General features: G+C 38.8%; 1 protein-coding gene across 1 annotated transcript in view; it reads left to right on the top strand.

Moving 5' to 3' along the window:
- ITPRID2 (ITPR interacting domain containing 2) overlaps positions 1 to 22934 on the top strand; it is a 38889-nt gene that overhangs the window by 7081 nt on the left and 8874 nt on the right. The window contains exons 6-11 of the mRNA XM_075180498.1: positions 14995 to 15067; positions 16557 to 16645; positions 17511 to 18713; positions 19932 to 20009; positions 20095 to 20222; positions 22698 to 22848. Of these exons, the coding sequence (XP_075036599.1) occupies positions 14995 to 15067; positions 16557 to 16645; positions 17511 to 18713; positions 19932 to 20009; positions 20095 to 20222; positions 22698 to 22848 (1722 nt within the window). The remainder of the gene's footprint in view (positions 1 to 14994; positions 15068 to 16556; positions 16646 to 17510; positions 18714 to 19931; positions 20010 to 20094; positions 20223 to 22697; positions 22849 to 22934) is intronic.

The following is a 22934-nucleotide window of genomic DNA, read 5'->3' as shown; positions in this document are numbered from 1 at the left end:
TTTTTCTTATACTTAATCTACAGTTTGACAGATGGTAAGATTATATGTAGGAATCTGATAGTTTGATTAGATAGGAGGACAAGTTTTTAAGCCTCTATGTGAAACATACTACGGCAGTCTTACAAGTAATATAAGAATTTATATTGGAAGATGGTTACTATTGGGCAACTAAAGATACAGTTTATACACATTCTGCATGAAAAAGGGATTTCACCTGTACAAGAGTTTATTATCCGATACAACATTGAATAATGAGCATAAAGATTTTCTGTTTGATCTCATGTATTTTGTTTTAACTCATCATTTTACATTTGTCTGTTCTTTGTTTTTTGTTTTTTTATTTGCAATTATGTGGAACTGCTACGGGTACAATTTCTACCCAGTTTCGCTAATTTGTATTTTGGTCATTGGGAAGGACAATATGTTTACAATGTTTTATTTTTCTGAAAATATAAGTCTCCAAATGGTTAGCAATATAATTTTTTGGTGTGGAATGGTGATATAAGGGGAAACATTTTATGGAATATCTAAATGTTAATGATTTCAAGCTTAAATTTACCTACAATATGAATAAGGATAAAATAGAATATTTGGATCTAGTGCTAATGAGTGAGGACAAAATTGTTACCAAATTTTTTATTTTATATATTTTTTTTAAAGAAAATTAGTAGAGCCGAACAGCTACTTGCACTTTAACAGATGGCATGCAAACAAATGGAAATGAAATATTCCTTATACTCGGTTCTATCGCATTAAGTGAAATTGAAGAAGAAACATGTCAAGAACAATTGATCGATGCTGATGGGTTTCTATCAAGAGGCTAGCCAGATATATTCGTTAGGAATGTGGTTTCTAAGAAATAGAAAAGTTCTTATCAAATATAAAAGCAAGAAAGTAATAAAATGAATTAATTCCTCATTTTCCTAGTTTAATAGTGCAAAAAATAAAGGAAATTCCTCTTTAATAAACACTGAAAAATTCTACAGTTGGATCTTGTATTAAAGAAGATCCTTCCTAAACAACCGCATATTTTTAGGAATGCAAAAATCTGACATCCTGGCTTCTAGTACCCTATACCAGGAAAAAAGATCTGAGATGTAAGAGTTAATAAATGTACAGACTTTTTTTTTTTTTTTTTTTTTTTTGTTAAAATATATTCGGTCCTTTTTAATGTCTGTAGATTTGTGAATGATCCATTAAAAAAAACAAAACTTTTTGGATTATTAAAAGTTAGATTTTTTTTTTTTTTAATATCAAGGAATTTATGACACTGCTTGTTCCGTGATATACCTCTTGGACTATAAATGTGGGCTTAAATACCTAGGTAAGACTAAACGTGCCCTGATGTTGTGCATACAGAAACATGTGCGTACTATTAAAAACAAAGTTGAGCCATTCCTTGTCCATACGTTTTTTTATTTTGTTGCTGATATATATCTGAATACATGGAGCTGAGATCTATGAGAAATACTGGATCACCATGTTATACAGATGGGCTGTTTATGATCGTTTATGTGGTACACAATTTTTATTGTTGGGGTAATAAGGTTGCAAGTTATGAATATTGCACTAGAAGACACCGTTCTGTAATTTTCTGCATATTTGATAGTATCCTGGGTGAACAAACAGAAGTGGTTAAACGACGGCAGCTACCTTCATACAGAGGAGGCATTTTAAGAATTGGGCTACTATATCACTGAGGATTACAATCTACTAGTCGCCTATTAAAGTAATATCACTAAGACTTAGTGGTTATACAAGGCAAACGCACCAGTTACTACTACCTGGTGTAGATATAGGTGTGTATATTTTTCCATCCAGCACATCCCACAGATGCTCGATCGGATTGAGATCTGAGGAATTTGGAGACCAAGTCAATATATTAAACTTTGCCGTTTTCCTCAAACCATTCCTGAACAATTTTTGCAGTGGGGCAGGGCATATTATCCTGCTGGAAGAGGCCACTGCCATCAGTTACCGTTGCCATGAAGGGGTGTATTTGGTCTGCAGCAATGTTTAGATAGGTGGTATATGTCAAAGTAACATCCACATGAATGCCAAGACCCAAGGATTCCCAGCAGAACATTGCCCAGAGCATGACACTGCCTCTCCCGGTTTTCTTTCTTCCCGTAGTTCATCCTGGTGCCATCTCTTCCCCGGGTAAATGACTTGCACGCAAATGGCCATCCACTTGATGTAAAAGGAAATGTGATTCATCAGACCAGGCCACCTTCCTCCATTGCTCCATGGTTCAGTTTGGGGCCGACATGCCCATTGTAAGCATTTTTGGCAGTGGACAGGGGTCAGCATGGTCACTCTTACCCGTCTGCGGCTACGCAGCTCCATATGCAGCAAGTAGTTGCTGTTTTGGAGATGCTCTGACCCAGTCGTCTAGCATCACAATTTTGGCCTTTGTCAAAGTCGCTCATATCCTTGTGCTGGCCTTTTTTTTTCTGCTTTCAACACGTCAACTTCAAGAACTGACTATTCACTTGCAGCCTAATATATCCCACCCCTTTACAGGTACCATTGTAATAGATAATCAATGTTGTTCACTTCACTTGTCAGTGGTAATGGTCATGTTGTGGCTGACCTGTTTTCTATGATGGAAATTACTTTAATACGTTCTCTAGTTTATACAATGTGTCAATATTTTGGGGGTTTCAAGTACATGTAATATCCTCCTGCATTTGCCAAAATAGCTGGTGATGTCGCTCACCCCCCCCAGTGAATTCCAGCAGCTAGATATGTGCAGCTTCAGTACAAGTAATCTGAGGAAATTGAAGTTAAAATATTTACTTGAAACCTTATGCATTTTCCACACTGTAAACACTACAGTAAAACAAATCGACTAAAACACAGCTTCACATATCCTGGCTGAATCCTACTGTTTGGGGAGAAAAATATGTGTTTTTATTTTGTTTTAGCTATTTATTATATAATTGCTTTCTGCAGTGTGACAATTTCTGTAAAATTTATTTACTCAGAGGAGTTTCAACACCCACTAGTGGTATATGGACCTGTGCAATGGCAATCAATATCCCACTGAGGTCCACACTGCCTGTAATTAAATATGCAGCATACTGTGTCTATTAGGCTCATCCATTATTTTGAAATCTGTTCAGTGTTTAGACTGTGCTCTTGTTATAGTGATCTACCTCCAGGTGAACACAGAGCAACCTGCCGGGATGGCTGTATAACCGCTCATAAATAACCCTAAAAGATCATTGCATAACCGTTTCACCTGGTGATATCTCTTGCTCTATATTTTATTCACTCAGGGCTCCAAGAACAGATCTATAGACACCTCTATTGGCTAATGTTTAACACCACTGTCAGTAGTTTGTTTCAAAGTCATGTAAAGTACATGGCGGTAAGGCCACGGAAGAAAAGCTACAGTGATAACACTTGCAGTTCTGACAAGTAGGGACATTTATTTTAACAATCAATCCTTCAAATTTTACATTACGGAAATGTCCCCTTTTAAGATGTATAACTGTGAATCATTTCAAAGGACTTAAGATAATGCCATTTGACTTTTATTTTTTTTACAGCTTGTCATATCCTATTTTTGTTTTACATGCAGCCATCAGTGTCTACTTGAAGTCTGTCTTGATGCATGAAAACTATTTAACTTTTTTTTTTTTTTTTTGTTATGCTGGTGTGAGTATACCCAATAAACACTCAGACAAATATCAAATGGCTTAAGCCAGGGTTTCCTAAACCCAGTCCTCAGGGCTCCCTAACAGTGCATGTTTTCCATATCTCCTTGCTGGAGCACAGGTGTATTCATTACTGACTGACACATTGTAACAGATCCACAGGTGGTCCTAATTATGTCACATGTGATCCAGAAAACCTGCACTGTTGGGGAGCCCTGAGGACTGGGTTTGGGAAACCCTTGCTTAAGCTATAGAAGAAGTCCCCTCCATGTATACATTCTGCAGCATACCAAATACATACCCCCCTTCAGCCAATTCTTGAGCTCCATGTTTGCCGGGTGCAACCCCCCTGCCGCATATGAGCTATTGATTCCCCCCCCCCCCCCCCCCCCGGCTAAATTAAAGAGCATCCAAAATGCCATGCTCACCCCTGTCAAATGGGTGACTTGTGCCTTAAAATACCTTGCTACCTTCAGGTCTCAAAGGCCTTGTGGGCAGTTAGCACTCCCTGCATTATGCCCCTTCTGCCTGAGTGATCCCTTCTGCATGAAAGTGTTGCTTTTCTTTTATGGATGGTTCTTCTACCAAACACAATGCTTTGCCCAACAGCACATATACAAGATAATATAGGCAACAGTGCAGACTTGCATTCTTGTTATGCTGGCTGACCACAACATCCTGAGTTCTCCACCAGGATGTACAGTAGCAGTGATCACTGAGCCTTTGAGGATTGTGAAATATTTGGACAAATTAGCCTCTATCACGTCTATGCCATCAACAGAAATTGTCAGTAGCTCATTCCTTTTATTGTCAGATTTCTTTGTTATAGATTGGTGTCTTTCTTTGATTAAACTTATCTTAACTTATTACTGAGATTAAGGGTAATGTGCGACCATTCTGAAGGTTAGCGGGCCGAACCATGAGGACCCAGTGTTTCAAGTTGCCCATCACTAGATCATATAGTTGGCTAAATGGCAGCTACTTACAACATGTTAAACACTTTTTTTTTTTTTTTGTACATTTGTTTGATTAAAAAAAACAAACAAAAAAAACCCACACATTTAAAGTCCTAATTAGTTAATAAACAAACTGGAAAGCATGATGGAACCGGTTACATTTGGCTATACATTATGCTGTATAAAAATGATGTAAAAGCCTGTGACGATTTGAGGAACAAAACTGCTACTGCCCTTTCATCCAAACCTGTATGTACCAGAGCATGTGCCAGGGGTCATTGGTTTTCCATCTTTGTGCTGTACCCTGGATTATTGTGAGCGCTAGAAATGTTCAGTGTTCTTGACCGTGGAAGATTGTTGTATAAACAAATAATCTCCCTGCATTGGGAGCTACTCATAACTACTGTAGTGTACTGTACTGCTTTTCTCTATTCCCTCTTCACCCTATGATACTGCCCCTTGTACTTGCTAGCATAAACCAATGGACAGGTGTCCTGCCTTCCACATGATTGGTGCTTTCTGATTGGCTGCAGGTTGTTATAGCCCCACCCACGTTGTGACTGAGAATTGTGGGTACGCAAGTGATGAAGGCTTGGGGGTATATTTACTAAACTGTGGGTTTGAATAAGAGGAGATGTTGCCTATAGCAACCAATCAGATTCTATCTGTGGTTTTGTAGAATGTACTAAAAGATAGCTAGAATCTGGTTGCTATTGGCAACATTTCCACATTTTCAAATCCGTAGTTTAGTAAATATACCCCTTAGACTAGCCAAATTAACGTTAAACCCACAATTAAGTGAAGATGGAACCTTAAGAAGTTTGACGTTGTATTTACACTTGCCTTGTAGCTTGAGTGCAAGATGTCTTCAGTCATTTCAGACCAAGGCCCACTGTCTATATTCTTTAATGTTCGAACGCTTACTAGTAATAAGTATATGGTGTAACATTGTAAATACCTAATCAAACTTATGCTTAGGATATTTCTAAGAAAAAAAAAAGCACAGGGGAAAAAAAAGATTGAATAACCAGTTTGTAATACTGTATGCTGAAACAACTACAGTAAAGGAGACTGCAATCTATTAAACATCTCTAGCATAGTTAAAGTAAGATTAATTCATAGGTAAATTTGCTTGAAAGGGAAGACACTTGTGATATCCTTTATTTCTATTATGTTCTTTCATTGAAATGCTGAGGCTGTGTTGGGTGAATTGGTCATATACCGGCAAGAGCATAGGACACTCAAAATTACATAGTGTCTTTAAAAAAAAAAAACAACCTATTAAAAATGTGCCTCTTTGAATGCACAATATCCTTTTTAAAATGCATTGGAATAAATAACCTCTTCGTCCTGACTGCTTTTGTTTAACATTGGTTTTGCCATAAAATAGAGTAGGTTTTGTTTTTTTTTTGTTCTTGAAACAAAGCCGCTTCTAATTTTAACTCTGGCCTTGTACGTCATACATGAGGTATAGACAGTGTCTGTTTCCTAGGATGCTTTAAGAACCCGTTTTTACTAGTTTAACTTCTAGTACGGCTTGCAGGGGTTATACAATGGTTAGTTTCACCCAAGACCTAGAATCTAGTTCTTGATACTGGAAAGGTTTCAATATTAATCTGATGTAATATAAAATTATTAGCTGCAGCCTTTATGAAACCTGAAGACATGCAGCACTGTCCTGAGTGAATCATGCAGTATTATCACGCTGATCTGAGTGAGTCATTTTATTTTAAACTGGTTTGCAAGAGAAAAATAAAGTGGGTGGAAGTGACAACCTTATGGGTATAAATTGCTTATCACTTGCTGCCACCCACTTGCCCCCCTCCCCATTGTTATGGGGTATTGTTTTATTTTTGTTTCCACTCTTATCTGTACTTAACCATTACTCCACCCTTCCTAAAAAGAACAAGTCATACAATTCATACGAGTCATTCATTTTTACCATTGTAGTTAAGGTTTTGCTTGTACTTTCAGAAACCTCTGTTGCAATTGCTAAGCCCTAGTGAAGTGGGAGCTTCCAATAAACAAGGTACAAATTGCTTTCTATAAAGGAGCAACAATATTAACATATATGTTTTATGTACATCAATCTTCTTGTTCTCCTTGAGCACTCTGCGCATTTTCTCATGTCTTATACCAGTATTTTCTATACGTTCGATATGGAACATTTACACTGTTGAGGATAAAGCAAGAGGTCCATGGTTGCCAGGACCATGCTTTGTAATGGCTTTTAAAAAAGAAACACATTTTTCCTAAAATGTGGCTTTTACAAGGGAAAATGCTTTCAAAGCTCCAAACGTATTGCTAGGTACTTTCATTGGGGAGGAAATATTGATACATGGCATGACCATAACCTCCCCCCTTCCCTGGCTGTTATCCCCCTCTACTTAAAATCTATGATTGCACCATCATAAACGAATAGTCAGGGGTGTGATCTTGACATACACCAAGGTTATAGCACTCTGACCACAACCTTTGCCACAAAACTTACCTATTACATCCTTTTCACCCCTATGTAAACTAGATGTGTTCTTCCACTGCCGAAATAACTTTGCCCCTTTCAGCATCTGTATCAGAGTTTAAAAATTCTTCACTAGAACTGTACTGTTGAGTGAATGGATGATTTTGTCTCTGGCTCCAAGTTTGGCTCCAGAATTGTGCCACCTTTGTCCGCCACTGCAGTAGTAAGCATTTTGTTACGTCTGCTGTTCTTATTTGGCATATTGACTGACACTACTGTTCTGGGCATCCCGGTTAGCAGGATAGTTGGCATATTACTGAACTATAGTGTCATACTGAACATTTATATTGGCATATTGCTGGACATTTCTACAGGTATTTTCATTGGGCATTAATGTTTGTTTTACTGAGGAGTTCAGGTTACTGGACAGTAATATTTGAATAATAAGTTATACCCTGTCTCGCTGCATATCGGGCATGCTGCGTCCGTGCTTATTACAGTACTAAATAATGAACGCTACCACTTGGCACATTGTATTATTATAGATTTGTATTATGTCTGTGCATAATTGAGTCAACCCTCACTGCCACCAGCTGATGGCCCCAAACATTGCATAATGCCGCCTCCTATATTTAAGCCACTGAGCAGCGACACTTGACTTATAGGTTGCTTTGGTGGCATTAGGTGACTTTTTTTGCTGAGAATTCAAATATCTTACAAATTATTTGTACAGTAGCCACCATTTAAAACGTATTTGCTGAAAGTACATATTCTGTATGGCAGTGTTGAATTTAAAGCTTGTTTCATGGTGCAGTATAACATAACTGCACCTAGATGGAATCACTCTAATTATATGCTTATTTCTTATGCTTGCGTAAGAAAAGCAAACAGTGACTGACCTACAACACCGCCCACGCAATTATGTGAACCAGTTTAAAGGGCAAATTAAAGCTTGTACACAATGCTTTCTTTTATAGAAACTATCCTTTTGCATTTATTTTGGTTTTTTTTTCATTAAAAGTTCCCAATTTTGTGACTTTCCCTCATTCTTGTTTTTTTTTTTTTTTTTTTTTTTAAAAAATATTTCTTGACCCTGATGTATACTTTACACTTCAGTTTTTACATCTACAGTGGTCTACTGGAGCAAGTGCCCACTGTCTTATGAATGGGCTTTGTCATTACTTGAAAATTCTGCTTTTAATAAAGGCTGCTGCGTTTTGTTTCATCGCTAGTGTGACCACAATAGCATTTCTTTAAAACCAGACTTGTTCATGCAAATTTTCTTTGAAAGTGCCAAATGTGCCCCCTCCTCCGGATGCATCCCTTCCGGGTAGTTCTACTCCGCTTTTATGAGAAATAAGGACGTTTTTACATCTGTGTAATAATGACATTATGTACTTTTTCTAAATCATGCTAAATATTACAGCTTTTCTTCCCCTATTTCTGAAAAAAAACAAATGGGTCTTTCTGACCCATTACTCACCCATTCTTTGCTTTCTACAACTCAATGCAAGTTTTTCAATTCATCTCATAAATTACAGCTGACGTTTAACTTTTGGGAGTAATTTTAATTTGTCAAGGAATGCACAAGTCTGAAGTCGAAATTTTGTCCACTCTCTAATGACGAGTTATGCTAATCTGAAGTGCTAGTCTCTCTACCAAATGAACTATATTTCAGTAATTTCACTCATCTTAATGGCTTTCAACAGGAGTATAGTTAATTGCTTATACGTAATAACTATATGTAAACCGGGAATATTCTCCTAGCCCCCGCCCCATTAAAATAAAGTCTGCAGACAAGCAGCCTTATGGATAACGTCGAGTTTCATTTGTGTACTAGAACAGTGATGGACACTCTCATGCACTTCAGGAGCTACGATGGGCATTCCTCCAACCATTAAAAGGGACACACATTATCCTTTATCTCAGTAATATGTAAAACAATACATTAAATCATGGAAAGACACCCCTATCTGTAATTTAGCTTGGAACACTTGTTTTAAAATGCCTGCTGATAGAAGAAACCTGGTCATAAGACAGGTAGGAGATATTGGGGAGAGGGCCGTCTGTCCATCGCTCTACTGGACTCTGTCCAAGTACCAATGTCATACTTATCTCTAGGCAGTGTTGCCAACTATCTTGTGAGATTATCGTACACAGATAACATTAACAAGCAGCTCTCGGAGGAGCTATGGAGATTGTGATGGAAACTGTGTCACTGTTTTCTCTGTAGGCATTGTGAAGTCTGGTTGAAAATTCATAGGGTTTCCTTTAAAACAAACGTTAAGTTTCAGTTCATGCACAGCTTTGAACTTGAGAAGAACTGAAAGGTTATTAAGCCACTGTGACATAAAATGTCATAAGCTTGTTTCTACAGAATTGAATGTTCTATGTTCAACTCCCCTGCAGCGCGTTGCCATATTGCGGGGGGTTTCTACTCTAACGCATGATGAGTTGATTCCCTCACAGGACAAGGCTTGTGATAGTATCTATTCACCACTTCTTGACCTGTATTAAACCCCAATAAGACACTGTCCTAAAGATGTGGCTGCCTAAAATGGTGTAGTGAAGAAAACATAATATAAATTAGTTTATTTTTGGTATTTTTCAGAACTAATCTTGAATTTCAGACTATCGCTGAACAATGCATTCTACATTCATGGTCCATACTTGAATTAAGATTGGGTGTCCCAGCTCCCTGTCTTGTAGCGGTATTTCCCCCCCCCCTCCCAAAAAAACATTTGCTATGTATCGAATAACCTGTATAGGTCATCAGAATAGTATCTAATTCTGCAATGCTTACAGTAGTAGGAAACCTGGAAATGCATCTGGGATATCCCATAGATTCAAAGCTTGCAAGCAGGGCCCTCTTGCCTTTCTGTATGTATTGCCCAGTATAAATCTGCTGGAGCTGTATAAATAAATGATGATTATGTAAGTGTAACTGTTCTATTACAGCCATTAAGTTTTCTGCTGACCTTCCTGAAAAGTCTTCTGACTACAGTAGTCTGTCCAGTACCTGCATAAAACAGTAATTTCTAATGTTAAATATTTTGGAATAACTAACTACCACTGTACCTGTAGAAATGGACTGGTTCATTGATCTAAAAATGACACGGTTTCCTCCATGCGTCGTCACTATATTTTTACAGCTCTAGTTGGAAAACCTCTGTCTTGTTGTTTCATTTCTTTTAATTATGAAACCTACAAGGGTAATATTGACAGGAAACAGAAGTTTAGGTTGGTAAGAGCCCTTTTTTTTTAAACAAAGGAAGTCGTCTCCCTTATTTCTGTAATTTTTCCAGAAACTGTAAATGTCACTTGTTTTTTTTTATATGGGTTTGGTCACTCAGTGTGTGGTGTTCTCAGCAACATTAGATAAGCATACATTTCCTTTTTTAATATACCACTGTAATATCTTAGTTGTACAAAGCCTGCCACTGGGAAGTATAGAATGTAATGCACACCCACAAATGTTCATGCAGCATAAAGTAATTGTGTATGTATTTAGGTACACCTATATGGATGCTGTCTACAGCATGGCAACCAGGCAGAATACAAGAGTGAAGGGAGAATGGCTATATGTGGTTTGTTTGTAACCCACTAATACAATTTTTGTACTTATGGTGTTGTGTTCTAAGTTTTGATTTTGTTGGTGGTTTAAGGCAGCGGTCATAACATGCAGCCTATTTATTTTGTATAAAGATAGTTGCCTCCCTAATATTTTCAGCCTTTGTAAAAAGGCCAACTATAAATTAGCAGTTGTATTTTGCTTGGACGGCTGTTCTGGTTCAACAATATTAAGTGTAACTATACAATAGATTGTACTAAAATCTCATGAACTATGCCCTGATGGTCATAGCTATCAGTGCTGCAGTATGTCGCAAATAGAAACTGACTCTAGTGCACATTGTTCATTAATCTGGAAGTCTCTGGTCGGATACTTTGGATTTGACCACACGTGCAGACACATCTGGTAGTGTTTGTGGACATAGATCTAGTTTTGTTTTGGGTTTTTTTGTGAAAATTTGGAAAGGGTTTTTAGCTCAATGTAATATAGATTAAAACTAAAATAGTACTTCACAAAAATATAGCTGTAGCTGGTGTTCAAAGATAATCCCCACATCCTCCCTATGTCAGATGTTTTAGAAGTTTAGTGGTAAAAATCACACTACATATTGTAGACTGGAGCCCTGGCTCTCCCTAATGTTCATCTCACTATCTATGTGTGGACAGTATTTGCACATCTTACACAGTTTTGAAATACTTTTGCTCCAAACTGCTACTCGCCCTCCCTCCCTCTCTTTGATCCATCAAGGATAGTTTAAACCAGTGCTAGTCAGACCCTAGGCTGTGAGGAGTGTTAGTTGGAGGGATGTAAATTTAATTTAGATATGTTTACCTAAAAGAACAATAAAGGTAATAGACGTATTTCTCGAAATGGGTGTGTGGTCACCTAAGAGAGGCACTGCTTAAGTCGGTGGGAAGTGAATGGAACACGCCGAGTACTTTCTAAATGGTTTCAAATACTTTTGTATTGTGAAAGAATCCATTCACAAACAGCTTATTTAAGCTACAGTTTTTCATAACTGACAAGGAAGAGGCTGGTTATGTTGCATAAACTATATAGTTCTTTTAAATAGGTGTGCCTAAATGGTATAGAAAGTATAGCCTGGCAAAGTGCACTGTTGGAAGTTCCTGAATCTGACAGTTGACAAATTATACAAGGTTTCGGAGCTGCACTGAAAAGACTTTAAAGTTCTTTTGTGAGCTGCCTCTTTGCTAATTTTAACCTTTTTAAAGAAACTCTTCTGGGTTAAATGTATAGCAGAACCCTATATTTTGCAAGTGTAAAATTTTGTTTTAATTATTTTTATTTGCAGACTATGTTAGGTGCACTCTGACAGTGTGTAACAATTGAACCATGATAGCCATGTCTGTCCAAAAAAGAGCTCACAAGACAAGCTCATACTATTTAAATTAATTGAGAATTTTGCACACAAGAGAAAATGCTTATGTCCCACTTGATGGGTTTAGGCTGTTTTTTTAAACCTATTTTTACATATGCATTTACAGAAATGGCCAGAACTTTTTGCTTATGATTGGTAGTAGCTTTGCTTTCTGCACCTATAAAATGTCCCCAATATACAGATATATTCTATTGGGCAGGAGATAAAACAGAATGGGGACGTTATACCTTTTTTGATACTTGCATAGTTCAAGATTGAAGCATGGTTGGTCTTTCTGGTAAACAGTAAATCTAAACAAATGGTGTATGAGAAGGGTGAGCTATTCTCAACATGTTTGGGATTGTGTTTTCTTGGTAATTAAATAGGACATAATACTATTTAAAACTTGTTTATCACTTGGGAATTTTCCCATCTGCTAGTTTTTCACTGTTTGGGGAATGTTCTTTGCAGAAAAGTTGGTTTGACAGCTTGCAGAAAACCTTTACATTCACTGGTGAATACTGCTATCTTGTGGCTGTGCTGTGTAAATTGCCTTTTTGGTTGAGCTAAAGAATGAATTCTCACTTTCTTTAGCATCCGTATGGTGAGGTAATTGCACAGTGGGGAGAAAAGTTATATTAAGTGATTTTTGGTATAAAGTAGCTTAGTTTATTGCCATACAATTTTTATATGGATTTAGGAGAAATGTTTACATGCAACTTTCATCAGAGCTCTATATTCACCTTTTAACTGGTTGCATAGTGTGAATATGAGCAGGAGGACCAATCGCAAGCAGCTCTATTGCGGGCTTTAAATTGTCTTTTTTTGCCAAAGCCACTTTGCAAACTCTGCCAAACGCTAGTGGGCTACTAATGTTATGGGTGCAGTAGTATGCATCCTTCATTGGTAAATTATCCATGTCCTAAAGAGACTATGCATGCTAGAGTCATAGACCCCCTAGTCTGGGGGGAATCTTTGGGTTTTGAGACCAGTTCTAATCAAAAATATTTTAGCTTTCACAAGTACTTAAGTAAGGACCTGCTCTTCAGTAGATGTCACTCCTAAGAAGTGTTAATTATCAGAGCATGACCAGACCCTATGCTGAGACCATGTCTTCCACAGACACATTTTTGAAGTTGAGCTGGGTACACACTACAGCTCTTTTTAACCGATTATCGTGCCAATCGCAGATAAACAACTGTTGGGTTCACTATCCCATTAGTGTGTATTCTCCCACAATCATGTTTATCGCATCAAAGCACATCCTGTCGTTTGATTTTTAGTCTGTTTATAAAATCACTCACCGATGTTGGAGTTTAGAGTTGTGATCTTTTCAGCTAATGGTTATGACAGATGGAGTATACAGATCTGAAGGTAAATTGTTTAAGTGTGTAGGCTTCAATCTGCATGCTGATCGGAACCTTCAGTCGTTGGTAAAATCGTCGGATATTGCAACAGGAGACATTTTCTGAAGTGTGTACCCAGCTTGTCTGTGTAGAATAGGGGTCTTCATCCCACATGTGAAGTGCTTCTGGAACACTGGAGAAGTTAGAGAGAGGTTTAACCTATCATCTTGTGAAAATAGCTGACTTGTTGTTCACAAACCCCCTGCAGCAATAGAATTTTGATGGTTTTTTTTCTATGCAGGGAGTGCAATAAATCTAACATTCTATGCAATCAGATTGTCCTTTTTGCTGTGCCAATTTTTAGACTAAATGTAGCCCTTGTCTGATCAAGACTGGAGCTCTAATACTGCCCATTGGAGCTTAGTCTAAATTCTGTGTCTCTCACACACACACACACACACACACACACACACACACACACACACACACACACACACACACACACACACACACACACACACACACACACGCACGCACGTGTCAATTTTGATAGCAGCCAATTAACCTACCAATATGTTTTTGGAGTGTGGGAGGAAACCCACGCAAACACTGGGAGAAGATACAAACTCCACACAGATAAGCCCATAGTCGGGAATCTAACTCATGATCCCAGTGCTGTGAGGCAGAAGTGCTAACCTTACGGATCATGCATGCACAGTGGCCTAGTTAAGTACTGGCAGTTGTTGTATCCTTCATGAGACTATCCAGGCAATCCATTATTTTTGCTGTGTATGAGAATAACATACACTGTAATTAGGTCAGTATTTTTAGATTGACAGGTTCAGACTTCCTGTGATGCACTGTATGGTTTTAGATGGACATTCTTTATATGGAAACACTTTTTCTGGAAGTACAACAGTCCATGTTCCATTTTTATGCTGTGTAATGTTTATAACCGGTTTTACGCTTGGAGCAGGCACAGATTGTAAAATGTTGGTAAATTAGGCTGGATGAATATGTAATATTTCAAATTTAATTTATTTTTTTGTGCTTATAAGCCACTCTCAGAATGTACCATATTTGCATTACAATTACACCCTACTTAGCACCACATACGTTTTTAATCTAGGTCTGAATGTTTTGTCCACTTTAAATCAATAATTTAAACACAGGGCAGATTGAAAGCTTTTACTGCCCACAATGGATGTTTACCTTCAGGTCTATTACAGCTGCCAAACTATTGTACTACCTCAGTTTGCCGTACAGGAAACGGTGCGTGATTCATATTTTCAGTAACTGCCTTTTACAACGGGATATCTTTGTTTAAAACATGTCACAAGGTACTTCCTTTGTGCTTTTGGAAAATATTGTGCAGCTTTATTTTTTTTTATATCCTATGGTTACATTTTATGCAGTGCTGAATATTTGTCGCATGTATGTGGGTTGTTCAAGATCTGAGGTTTGTTTCTAGTGGCTTTGTGCTAGGGAGACATTCTCTCTGCACAGCACTGACACTCTTATCTTGGCAGCCAGGTTGTGAGATATTTATAAATAGCTGCAAGTTCCTCTTCACACACACAATCACCCCCTTCTGATCATGTTGTTCATCTTTTGTTTTAGTTGCAGAGCACAGAGGAGGAGCCTCACCAAGTCCCGCCCATATGTCCATTGGCATTGGAAAAAATAGGCAAAGGTAAGAAGTTTTTTTGTTTTACTTTTACAGTCACTATTTTTGTATGGTTGTCATGATGAGAAACTCCTACTAGAGATGCTGTAAGTACACGCCTGCAGCAGTGGCTCTAATGATTGTAAACTTTTATTTGTTAAAAAGTATAGTGTGTGTGTGCTGTATTTGCTACCACTTGTACTGCGCCTAGACACTGGTTATATAGCAGTCTACATATATGAATAATGTCCTTTAAAGCAGCGTTCTAGATTTCCGTACAGCTATTTTTGATGCCTGCAAACAAATGGAAAAGTGTACATTAAAAGCGCACAGATACACACTGACAAGCGATCCGTATATATACAGAGGCTAGCAGGCTTTGTGCAGAGCCAACATCACTTTTAATTGTCTGCTTTCCTTGCTGTCAATCACAAACTCCTGTCCCAGCCACACAACCAGGAACCGTTATCTACAGTGCTTGTTCACCCAGATGTAATTGCTGTAAGCTGAAGTGAACAATATGTACATCCCAGTGTAAATGCCTGTCATGTCACAGTGCTGTTTTCATGTATTTCTCCGTGCTGACAGATAGGGAGACCAGAGACTGAGTTGCAGCTGACACTGGAGCTAGCAATGCTTTGTAGTAGGCGACATTAAAGAAACTTTAATCTAATCTTATGCCTTGCGTACACCTTTTTGTATTGTTTTCTATGTTTTGAGTATGGGGTAACGCTTTGGGTGTACAAAGTAGATAAAAATAATTCCATTTTTAACCTACACATAGAAAAACTATAATGTGGTCTGGTTGTGAAGGGGTTAATAATGCTGCCTCCGATACAGATCCTCTGCTTTCTTTAAACAAAAAAAAAAAAAGCACGAGTGGTATTTATCATAAAGAGCCGTTCTTTATCTGTACATTTATTTTACAAGTAGGGTTTATTTCTTGAAGTGTGAACCACTATTATATTTTTGCATATGTACCTCAGTCTCTCCTTCCTGCTTGTATTTATGGGACCTGTCAATCTTCTTGGTCTGCTCCAATAAAACAGCTCCCATGGACAAATCCTTAAAAGTGGTCCAACTGTTGCTTGGCTGTACTGCATTGGTAAAGGCTGGAAGCCTCATGTTCAGGGAACTACACATGTGGTGCTTTCTGTGCTGGAAAAGCACAGTACTGAAAAGACTGGTGTGTATGTTGACTGGCTGGGGGAAAAATAAGGATGATAGTCACCAAACACAGAAATATCCAGGGATGAAGTGCTCAGCTGTTTTTTAATCTTGACACCACTATCTTTCTACCATATGGAGGATCACAGGGCTTGGATCTTTTTTTTTTTTTTTTTTTAGTTTGAAATGTACATACTGCCACAGGACAGTATTACCCGGCACAATGCCAAGGCTACCATAGCCTTTCCTGAATAAATGTTAGTCGTGTCTGTAAGTAATAATCTGATTTCCCCCCTGCCCCCGAACACCCCACTTGATATTTTAACAGATGCCTTTTTTATCTTTACAGATAATCTGCTAAGAACAGCAAGCCAGCATTCTGATAGCAGTGGATTTGCTGAAGACACGTCTGGTGACTGCCTCCTAAATTCCCTTCCAGTAAGGATTCACCAGGGATTTGAGTCATAAAAAACAATCGTATCTATGTAAATTGTCAGTTTGTTCTTCTGTGCACTAACTTTTATACAAGACACCCTTTTCCTAATTAACAATAGATTTGCCCTGAAATTACAATCAGCGTTATTGAAGTTTATAAAGTACAGCAAATTAGTGTTCGTTTGTTTCCTGTAATTTTTTTGTAGGGCTTGTTCTTGCTGGTAGATGCACATGACATTGCTGGTTTTTCATGTGAATTACGATGAAGCATCTGTAGACTGATGCCCACACCACTGTAAACGTATATACTTTTTATTGTGCCCATATATAGGGTTATTGCAACAAAGTAGGTGCCCCCTCCCCCCCCCATTCTAGGAAGAATGTAAATTCTTCCAAGTCTAACCACTATTAGACAAACTTTAATACATTCAATACTAGGCTGCTGTGTAAAGTCTAAATTATATTGACGAATAGCACCCCTCGCCCCATTATAAACCATATGTGTATGTTCTCTTGCAGTGGCCCATTTTCTAAAATTTCAAATAGAGGTTAACTTTTTAGAACAGCAAAATATGCCACAGTTATTCCCTAGATTGCTTGTTTTGCCCCCAATAATCCAAGTTTCATTTGGACATTAAATAAGTGGTTATATACAGCAGTATCCAACTTTGTTACTGGCACCTGGTTCATGATGCCTCTTTTCCAACTTGTTCCCAGAAGTCCACCTGGAGTTGCAACTGTTCTCCACTCTTCGTGTACAAACACCTATCATCTGTCTAATGAGTTGGTTAACGCTGAACCACTGTCAAAAATTTTCATACGTTTCCAATTTTAATGTGGAATTTATATATTGTATCTTGTTTGATAGGTTCAAGACTCTTTGCAGGCCATGGGAAGTAGTGCGGACAGTTGTGACAGTGAGACAACAGTAACGTCTATAGGAGAAGACCTAAGAACGCCACTAGCACTTGATCAAAGGGAATCCATTGACTTTGACAATGATGATGAGTTCTTGACACCTGTTGACATAGACAGAAAAGTGTTTTTTGGGGAAAAGGAGCTAAATTTGGAAACTTTAAAAACTGAAACTCGAAACATTACTCAAAATGAGGAGTGTAATTATAGTGAGAGCCCTAACTTGGCCGTAGACAATACTCAGGACATTAGTGAGGAAGACTCCGAATTACAACACGAATGTACAGCGGATAGTAGTGAGTTGGAGACTAACAGTGAATATGAAGCCATTTCTTATACCACTCACCATATTTCAGAAGTGGACCGTTTTTCAGATTATGATCGATATTCTGATTTGGGTAATGAAGACCCCCGTTCCCTGGATCGAGTTAGTGTGGCATTACAGAGGGCACAAAAGAAAACGTTTGGTTCTTCCACAGGAAATCGAACTGGCCGCAGCACTGTCACCTCAAAGGACCTACTAAAGCGGAGACACAAGTTTGCAAGCTCTGGATACCCACTCAGAAGGACTCAGTCGCTGCCCTCTGCACTATTAAGTCCAGTGAGAGTGGTATCCAAAGTAAACATTGTTCTAAATTCTGGCAAAGCGACGGTGTGTAGCCCTCCATCATTTTCCTACAAATATACACCGGAGGAAGAAGAGTGCATGGATCAAACAGACGAAGTAAACGCTACCAGTAAATATACAGTTTTCAGGTCTCCTGGTTCTGACACAAAAGAGATCCAGGGAAGTGGCTCGGGACAAATGGTAGAAGAGCAAAGCCAGAGACCACAGTCGTGTTTTGTGCAAGCCTCATCGCACAGGTCACAGTCGTCCTGCTCTCTGCATTCTCTGCAGTCTGACTGGCACGACAGACCACTGTGTGAACATGCAAGGACTTGGAGCACGCACAGTGTTCCTAACTTCTCCGCTGCATCATGTGGTCCTATGATCTCCCCGTTTTCCTGTCCGCTTAATCAGCGACTTGCCTATGGATCTCTTAACAGATCGTGTTCTGGTTGTTCTTTACCTATAAGCTCTCCTCCTTCCACCACTGAAATGCAACTGCGCCGAGTACTACACGATATAAGAAGCTCACTGCAAAATCTTTCTCAGGTAATGGAAGGTTGATGCTATAAATGGGCAACCCCGAGTGAAACAAATGTTATGATTTTCAGAGTAGTAATAGTTATGTAGTGTTGTCATTGACTTTTAAGATGGCACATTACTTCACAGTGATGTACAGTGGTGAAATATAAATGCAAACCTGAAAAGTGTGTAGGAAGGGGACTTATACTCTGGGGAAAGGGCAGAGTGGGCTGTGGCTCTTGGTGGAGATAGTCACTATGGTGTATTGGAGCTCACTCTTGTATTACAAGAGTAAGCTCTTGTAAAGAGTTCCGTTTTCAGAGGTCTGAGGGGGAGTTTGATCAGGTATGGTAGGTAGTTTGATGGGTGGGTAGCGGCATGGGATTTGGCAATGATTATCAAACCGGAGGTGCAGGTCATAGGCAAGGGTGCCTGTATTTAAAGATGTTTGAGCTGTAGAAAGGGGTGGTGAGGGCTGTTGGGGTAATATTTAGGACTGTTTGAAATTGAGAAATAGTTGATGTGAATGCCAGATAGGTGTACACATGTACCACACAAACCTTTAACTGTATGGTTCTGTACAGAATGCATCCTAAAACTTTCTCTACAATTAATACCTGGGGGCAGATTCAATTTACTGCATTACTGCGGAAAGTAATGCGGCCCACACATTATTACTGTCAATACGGTAATTTTAACCCAGAATTGAAATTACCGTATTAACGGCAGTAATGCACACTTTACCGAAGTAACGGTAATACTGCATGGGACGCATTACTTAAACACTAGGGGGGAATTCAATTGGCTGCATTACTTGTTGTTGTGATGGGGGTTTAGATAATATACTGCTGTTAGATCTTTATTGTGTGCAGCACATTGCATACAATTTTTAAAGCGGACCTTTTTGCTGTGTTGTAACCTGTTCTTTAAGTAAGTAACTGACTCTGTCCCCCTCCCCTCTAGCATTACTACAAGTTTTTCTGCATATCCTGCTGTACACACCCTTGCTATGCTGGCTAACTGGCACCTAGGATTATGCTAGTCAGGGGAGGAAAGTTAAACCGTACAATAGTTCTTAACCTATATCAATATTATACTGTTGCTTACACAGCAATAATAGAATTTGTTTAACAATAATCTGTTTAGTAGCCTAAATATGTCCATGATGTCACATTTTACCTTAAGTGTATAGATCATTGTTCACTCTAACTGTGTTAATTGGCAAATTAATTTATTTTCCCTTAGCATCCTGTAATGCGGGGGAATGACATGGCAGCTGGTGGGTATAGTACCCAGAGATCGTCCATCTTATCTCTTTATGAAGTGAGTTCTTCTGTGATAAAGTTTGTTTAGTGTGTGTTGATATATATTTTTTTTACCAACAGAGGAAACAATATTTTTCTTTTAGAATACTTTCCAGGAGCTACAAATAATGAGAAGAAGCTTAAATCTATTCCGCTCACAAATGATGGACTTGGAACTGAACATGTTGCGGCAGCAGACTATGGTTTATCAGCATCTAACTGAAGATGAGAGGTAAGCATGCTTACTGGACTGTAAGATATTGTTCTTGTATGGCTCAAGTCCTTAATTGGTCATTTGTGAACTTTCAGAGGTCATTTGACACAACCCAATTAAAATGTTATCTTGCCCAGTGGATGCTATCAATCCTATTTTATTTTTGTTTTTTCATTGTACACCTCTTCTTTTGGGGCACTAATTCGCTCATTCGGCCTTCAATACCATCTCTACGCTGATGACACCCAAATCTATCTCGTCCCCTCACCTCTCCCCTTCTGTACTATCTTATGTAACAAACTGTCTTTCTGCGATCTCCACATGGATGCCCCAACGCTACCTAAAGCTTAACATGTCCAAAACAGAGCTTATTATCTTCTCTCTTGCCAGAGTCGACACCTCCCCTCAAAGCTCCCTCACTGTTAAGAACACCACAAGTTCCTCAGTCTCCCAAGCTCGCTGCCTTGGTGTCACAATTGACTTCACCCTCTGCTTTTTTCCTCACATCCAGGCTCTCTCCCAGTCCTGTCAATTACACCTTAGAAACATAGTAGCATGCCGAATAAGAAAAGGGCATATTCTGACTAAGAGCCTTATCCATTCTCTCATCTCCCTTCTTGACTACTGCAACCTCCTGCTATCTGGCACACCCATATATCCACACTTCAATTCACCCTAAATGCTGCTGCAAGGCTGATTTTCCCCTCTCACCACTAGACATCTGCTGCACCACTTTGCAAATCCCTACACTGGCTCTCTGTGTCCTTCAGAATCAAATCAAATTATTCACCCTTACCTACAAAGCCCTCAACAACAACACCCCTGCATACATCTCAAATCTCCTATCAAAATACTCTCCCTCATGCCCTCTTAGATCTACCTCTGACCTGCGCCTTGTCTCATCTCTGATAACCACCTTACTTGTGCCTACATGACTAATCCTGTGCTGCTCCCCACTTATGGGGGGGGAAACAATTCCCCCCCACCCCCTCCTGAAGTACCGGCGCGTAATAGATATTACAGTTATAATGGTAATATTAACCCTGCTCCCTGACCTGGTGTTAGAACCACCGTAATAACTGTAATTGCGCGCACTATTACCGCAATAACGGTAATAGTTTTAGCGCGGCGGTACTTCTGGGGGAATTGAATCCCCCCCCCTTCCCCCATGGAATTCCCTACCACGCTCGATCAGACTTTCCCACAGGTTTCAAATATTTAGATGCTCTTTAAAAACCCATTTTTGAGGTGACCTCATCCCCCAATAACACTATTCACACTAATGCACCCTCGCAACCGTCCCTATCTCCACTCTGAGCCACAATTGCTCCTCTTGTTTCAGCTGTGCTCTCTTCAGCTGTCTAATAAGCAGGGTCCTTCATACCCTTTGTTTTCATGTATGCATTTATTTATAGCTTGTATGTCCCTGGTATGTACTGTTTTCCCTACTGTACGGCACTGCGGAGCACTGTGGCATCTTATGAATCTACGATAACAATAAAAAACATTCCGTGTAGTATGCATGTTTAACTTTAACAATAACTGTCCTGAAAGTGGCATCTCTACATGTTACATGTAGAGCACCCAAGTCTAAAAGTATTTAATGCACCCCAAACAGGACCAGACAACTGTTTTTTTTGACATATAGTATGTCTTGCTGAATGTTGAAACTTGATGTTGCGAGTGTACTACATTCAGTATGCTGGGACCGGTACTAAAGGTAGCGTAGCGGGAATTGTCCTGCTACCACAGCATTGTAAAGGCAACCTCTCTTTCCAATCACACGAGAATGCACATGTAAAGTGAAAATAAAGAGTGGTTTCACACAGATACTATGTGGCTGATTGCAGGTCATGGTGAGTATTAAACTAGCAAATGGGCTAGGTCATGAGTTTTGGCTTTGTTTTTAAAACTAAATACATTTTCAATACTGTACTTCTACTGCATCAGAATACAGATGACACTGAAGTTTGTTTACAGGATGTGGTAGTGGTATTGTGTAGTTGATCATTATTAAACAGGAACATAAGCTCCTTCAACTGGAGATTAGCATATTATTAGAATCAATGTTGATTGAGCAAATTACTTGTATTATACTCAACTGTGCCAAAGTAATTAATGTGACTCCTACAATTTGCTAGACACATCAATGCAGGTTTTGTTTTGCAATTCATACCCTCGTCATCGCGTTCCTACCCACAATCAAGCTAAAAATCCCATTTAAATAAAGGATTATTGTGATTATAGGTCATGCGCAATTGTACTCCATTATTGGAGTATATTAAACTCTAACCGTATGATATACCAATAAAGAAAGGAAAACTGGTGCAAAAATGGTGCATTGGAAGCCTATATAAACATGCGGCAAAACCTACCAGGTTTATTTGCACTGTTGAAGTTTCAAAGCAGCAGGGATATCTCTTCAGGCGAGTTTTAGTCCGTTCATATAATCTGTATTTAAATATGATTACAGAAGTCGCTTTCTGTTTGCAGGTATGAAGCTGATCAACTGCAGGGCCTGAGGAACTCTGTGCGGGTGGAACTACAGGAGTTGGAGCTCCAGTTAGATGACAGACTGCTGACTCTTGAGGAGCAGCTTCGCAGTTTTCACGTTTCATCTCCATTTCAACGACAGCAAGCCATGGTGCGATTTTACTATATTTTTGTTCGTCAGTTTTGCCACTTTTTAAATTAAGGCTGCTTGAAGTTATAACTTTAGAATTACCTTAA

Source organism: Mixophyes fleayi, chromosome 7, assembly GCF_038048845.1.
Source record: "Mixophyes fleayi isolate aMixFle1 chromosome 7, aMixFle1.hap1, whole genome shotgun sequence".
Taxonomy (NCBI): domain Eukaryota; kingdom Metazoa; phylum Chordata; class Amphibia; order Anura; family Limnodynastidae; genus Mixophyes; species Mixophyes fleayi.
The sequence above is the reverse complement of the archived record's forward strand: the minus strand, read 5'-3'. Positions and strand labels throughout refer to the sequence as shown.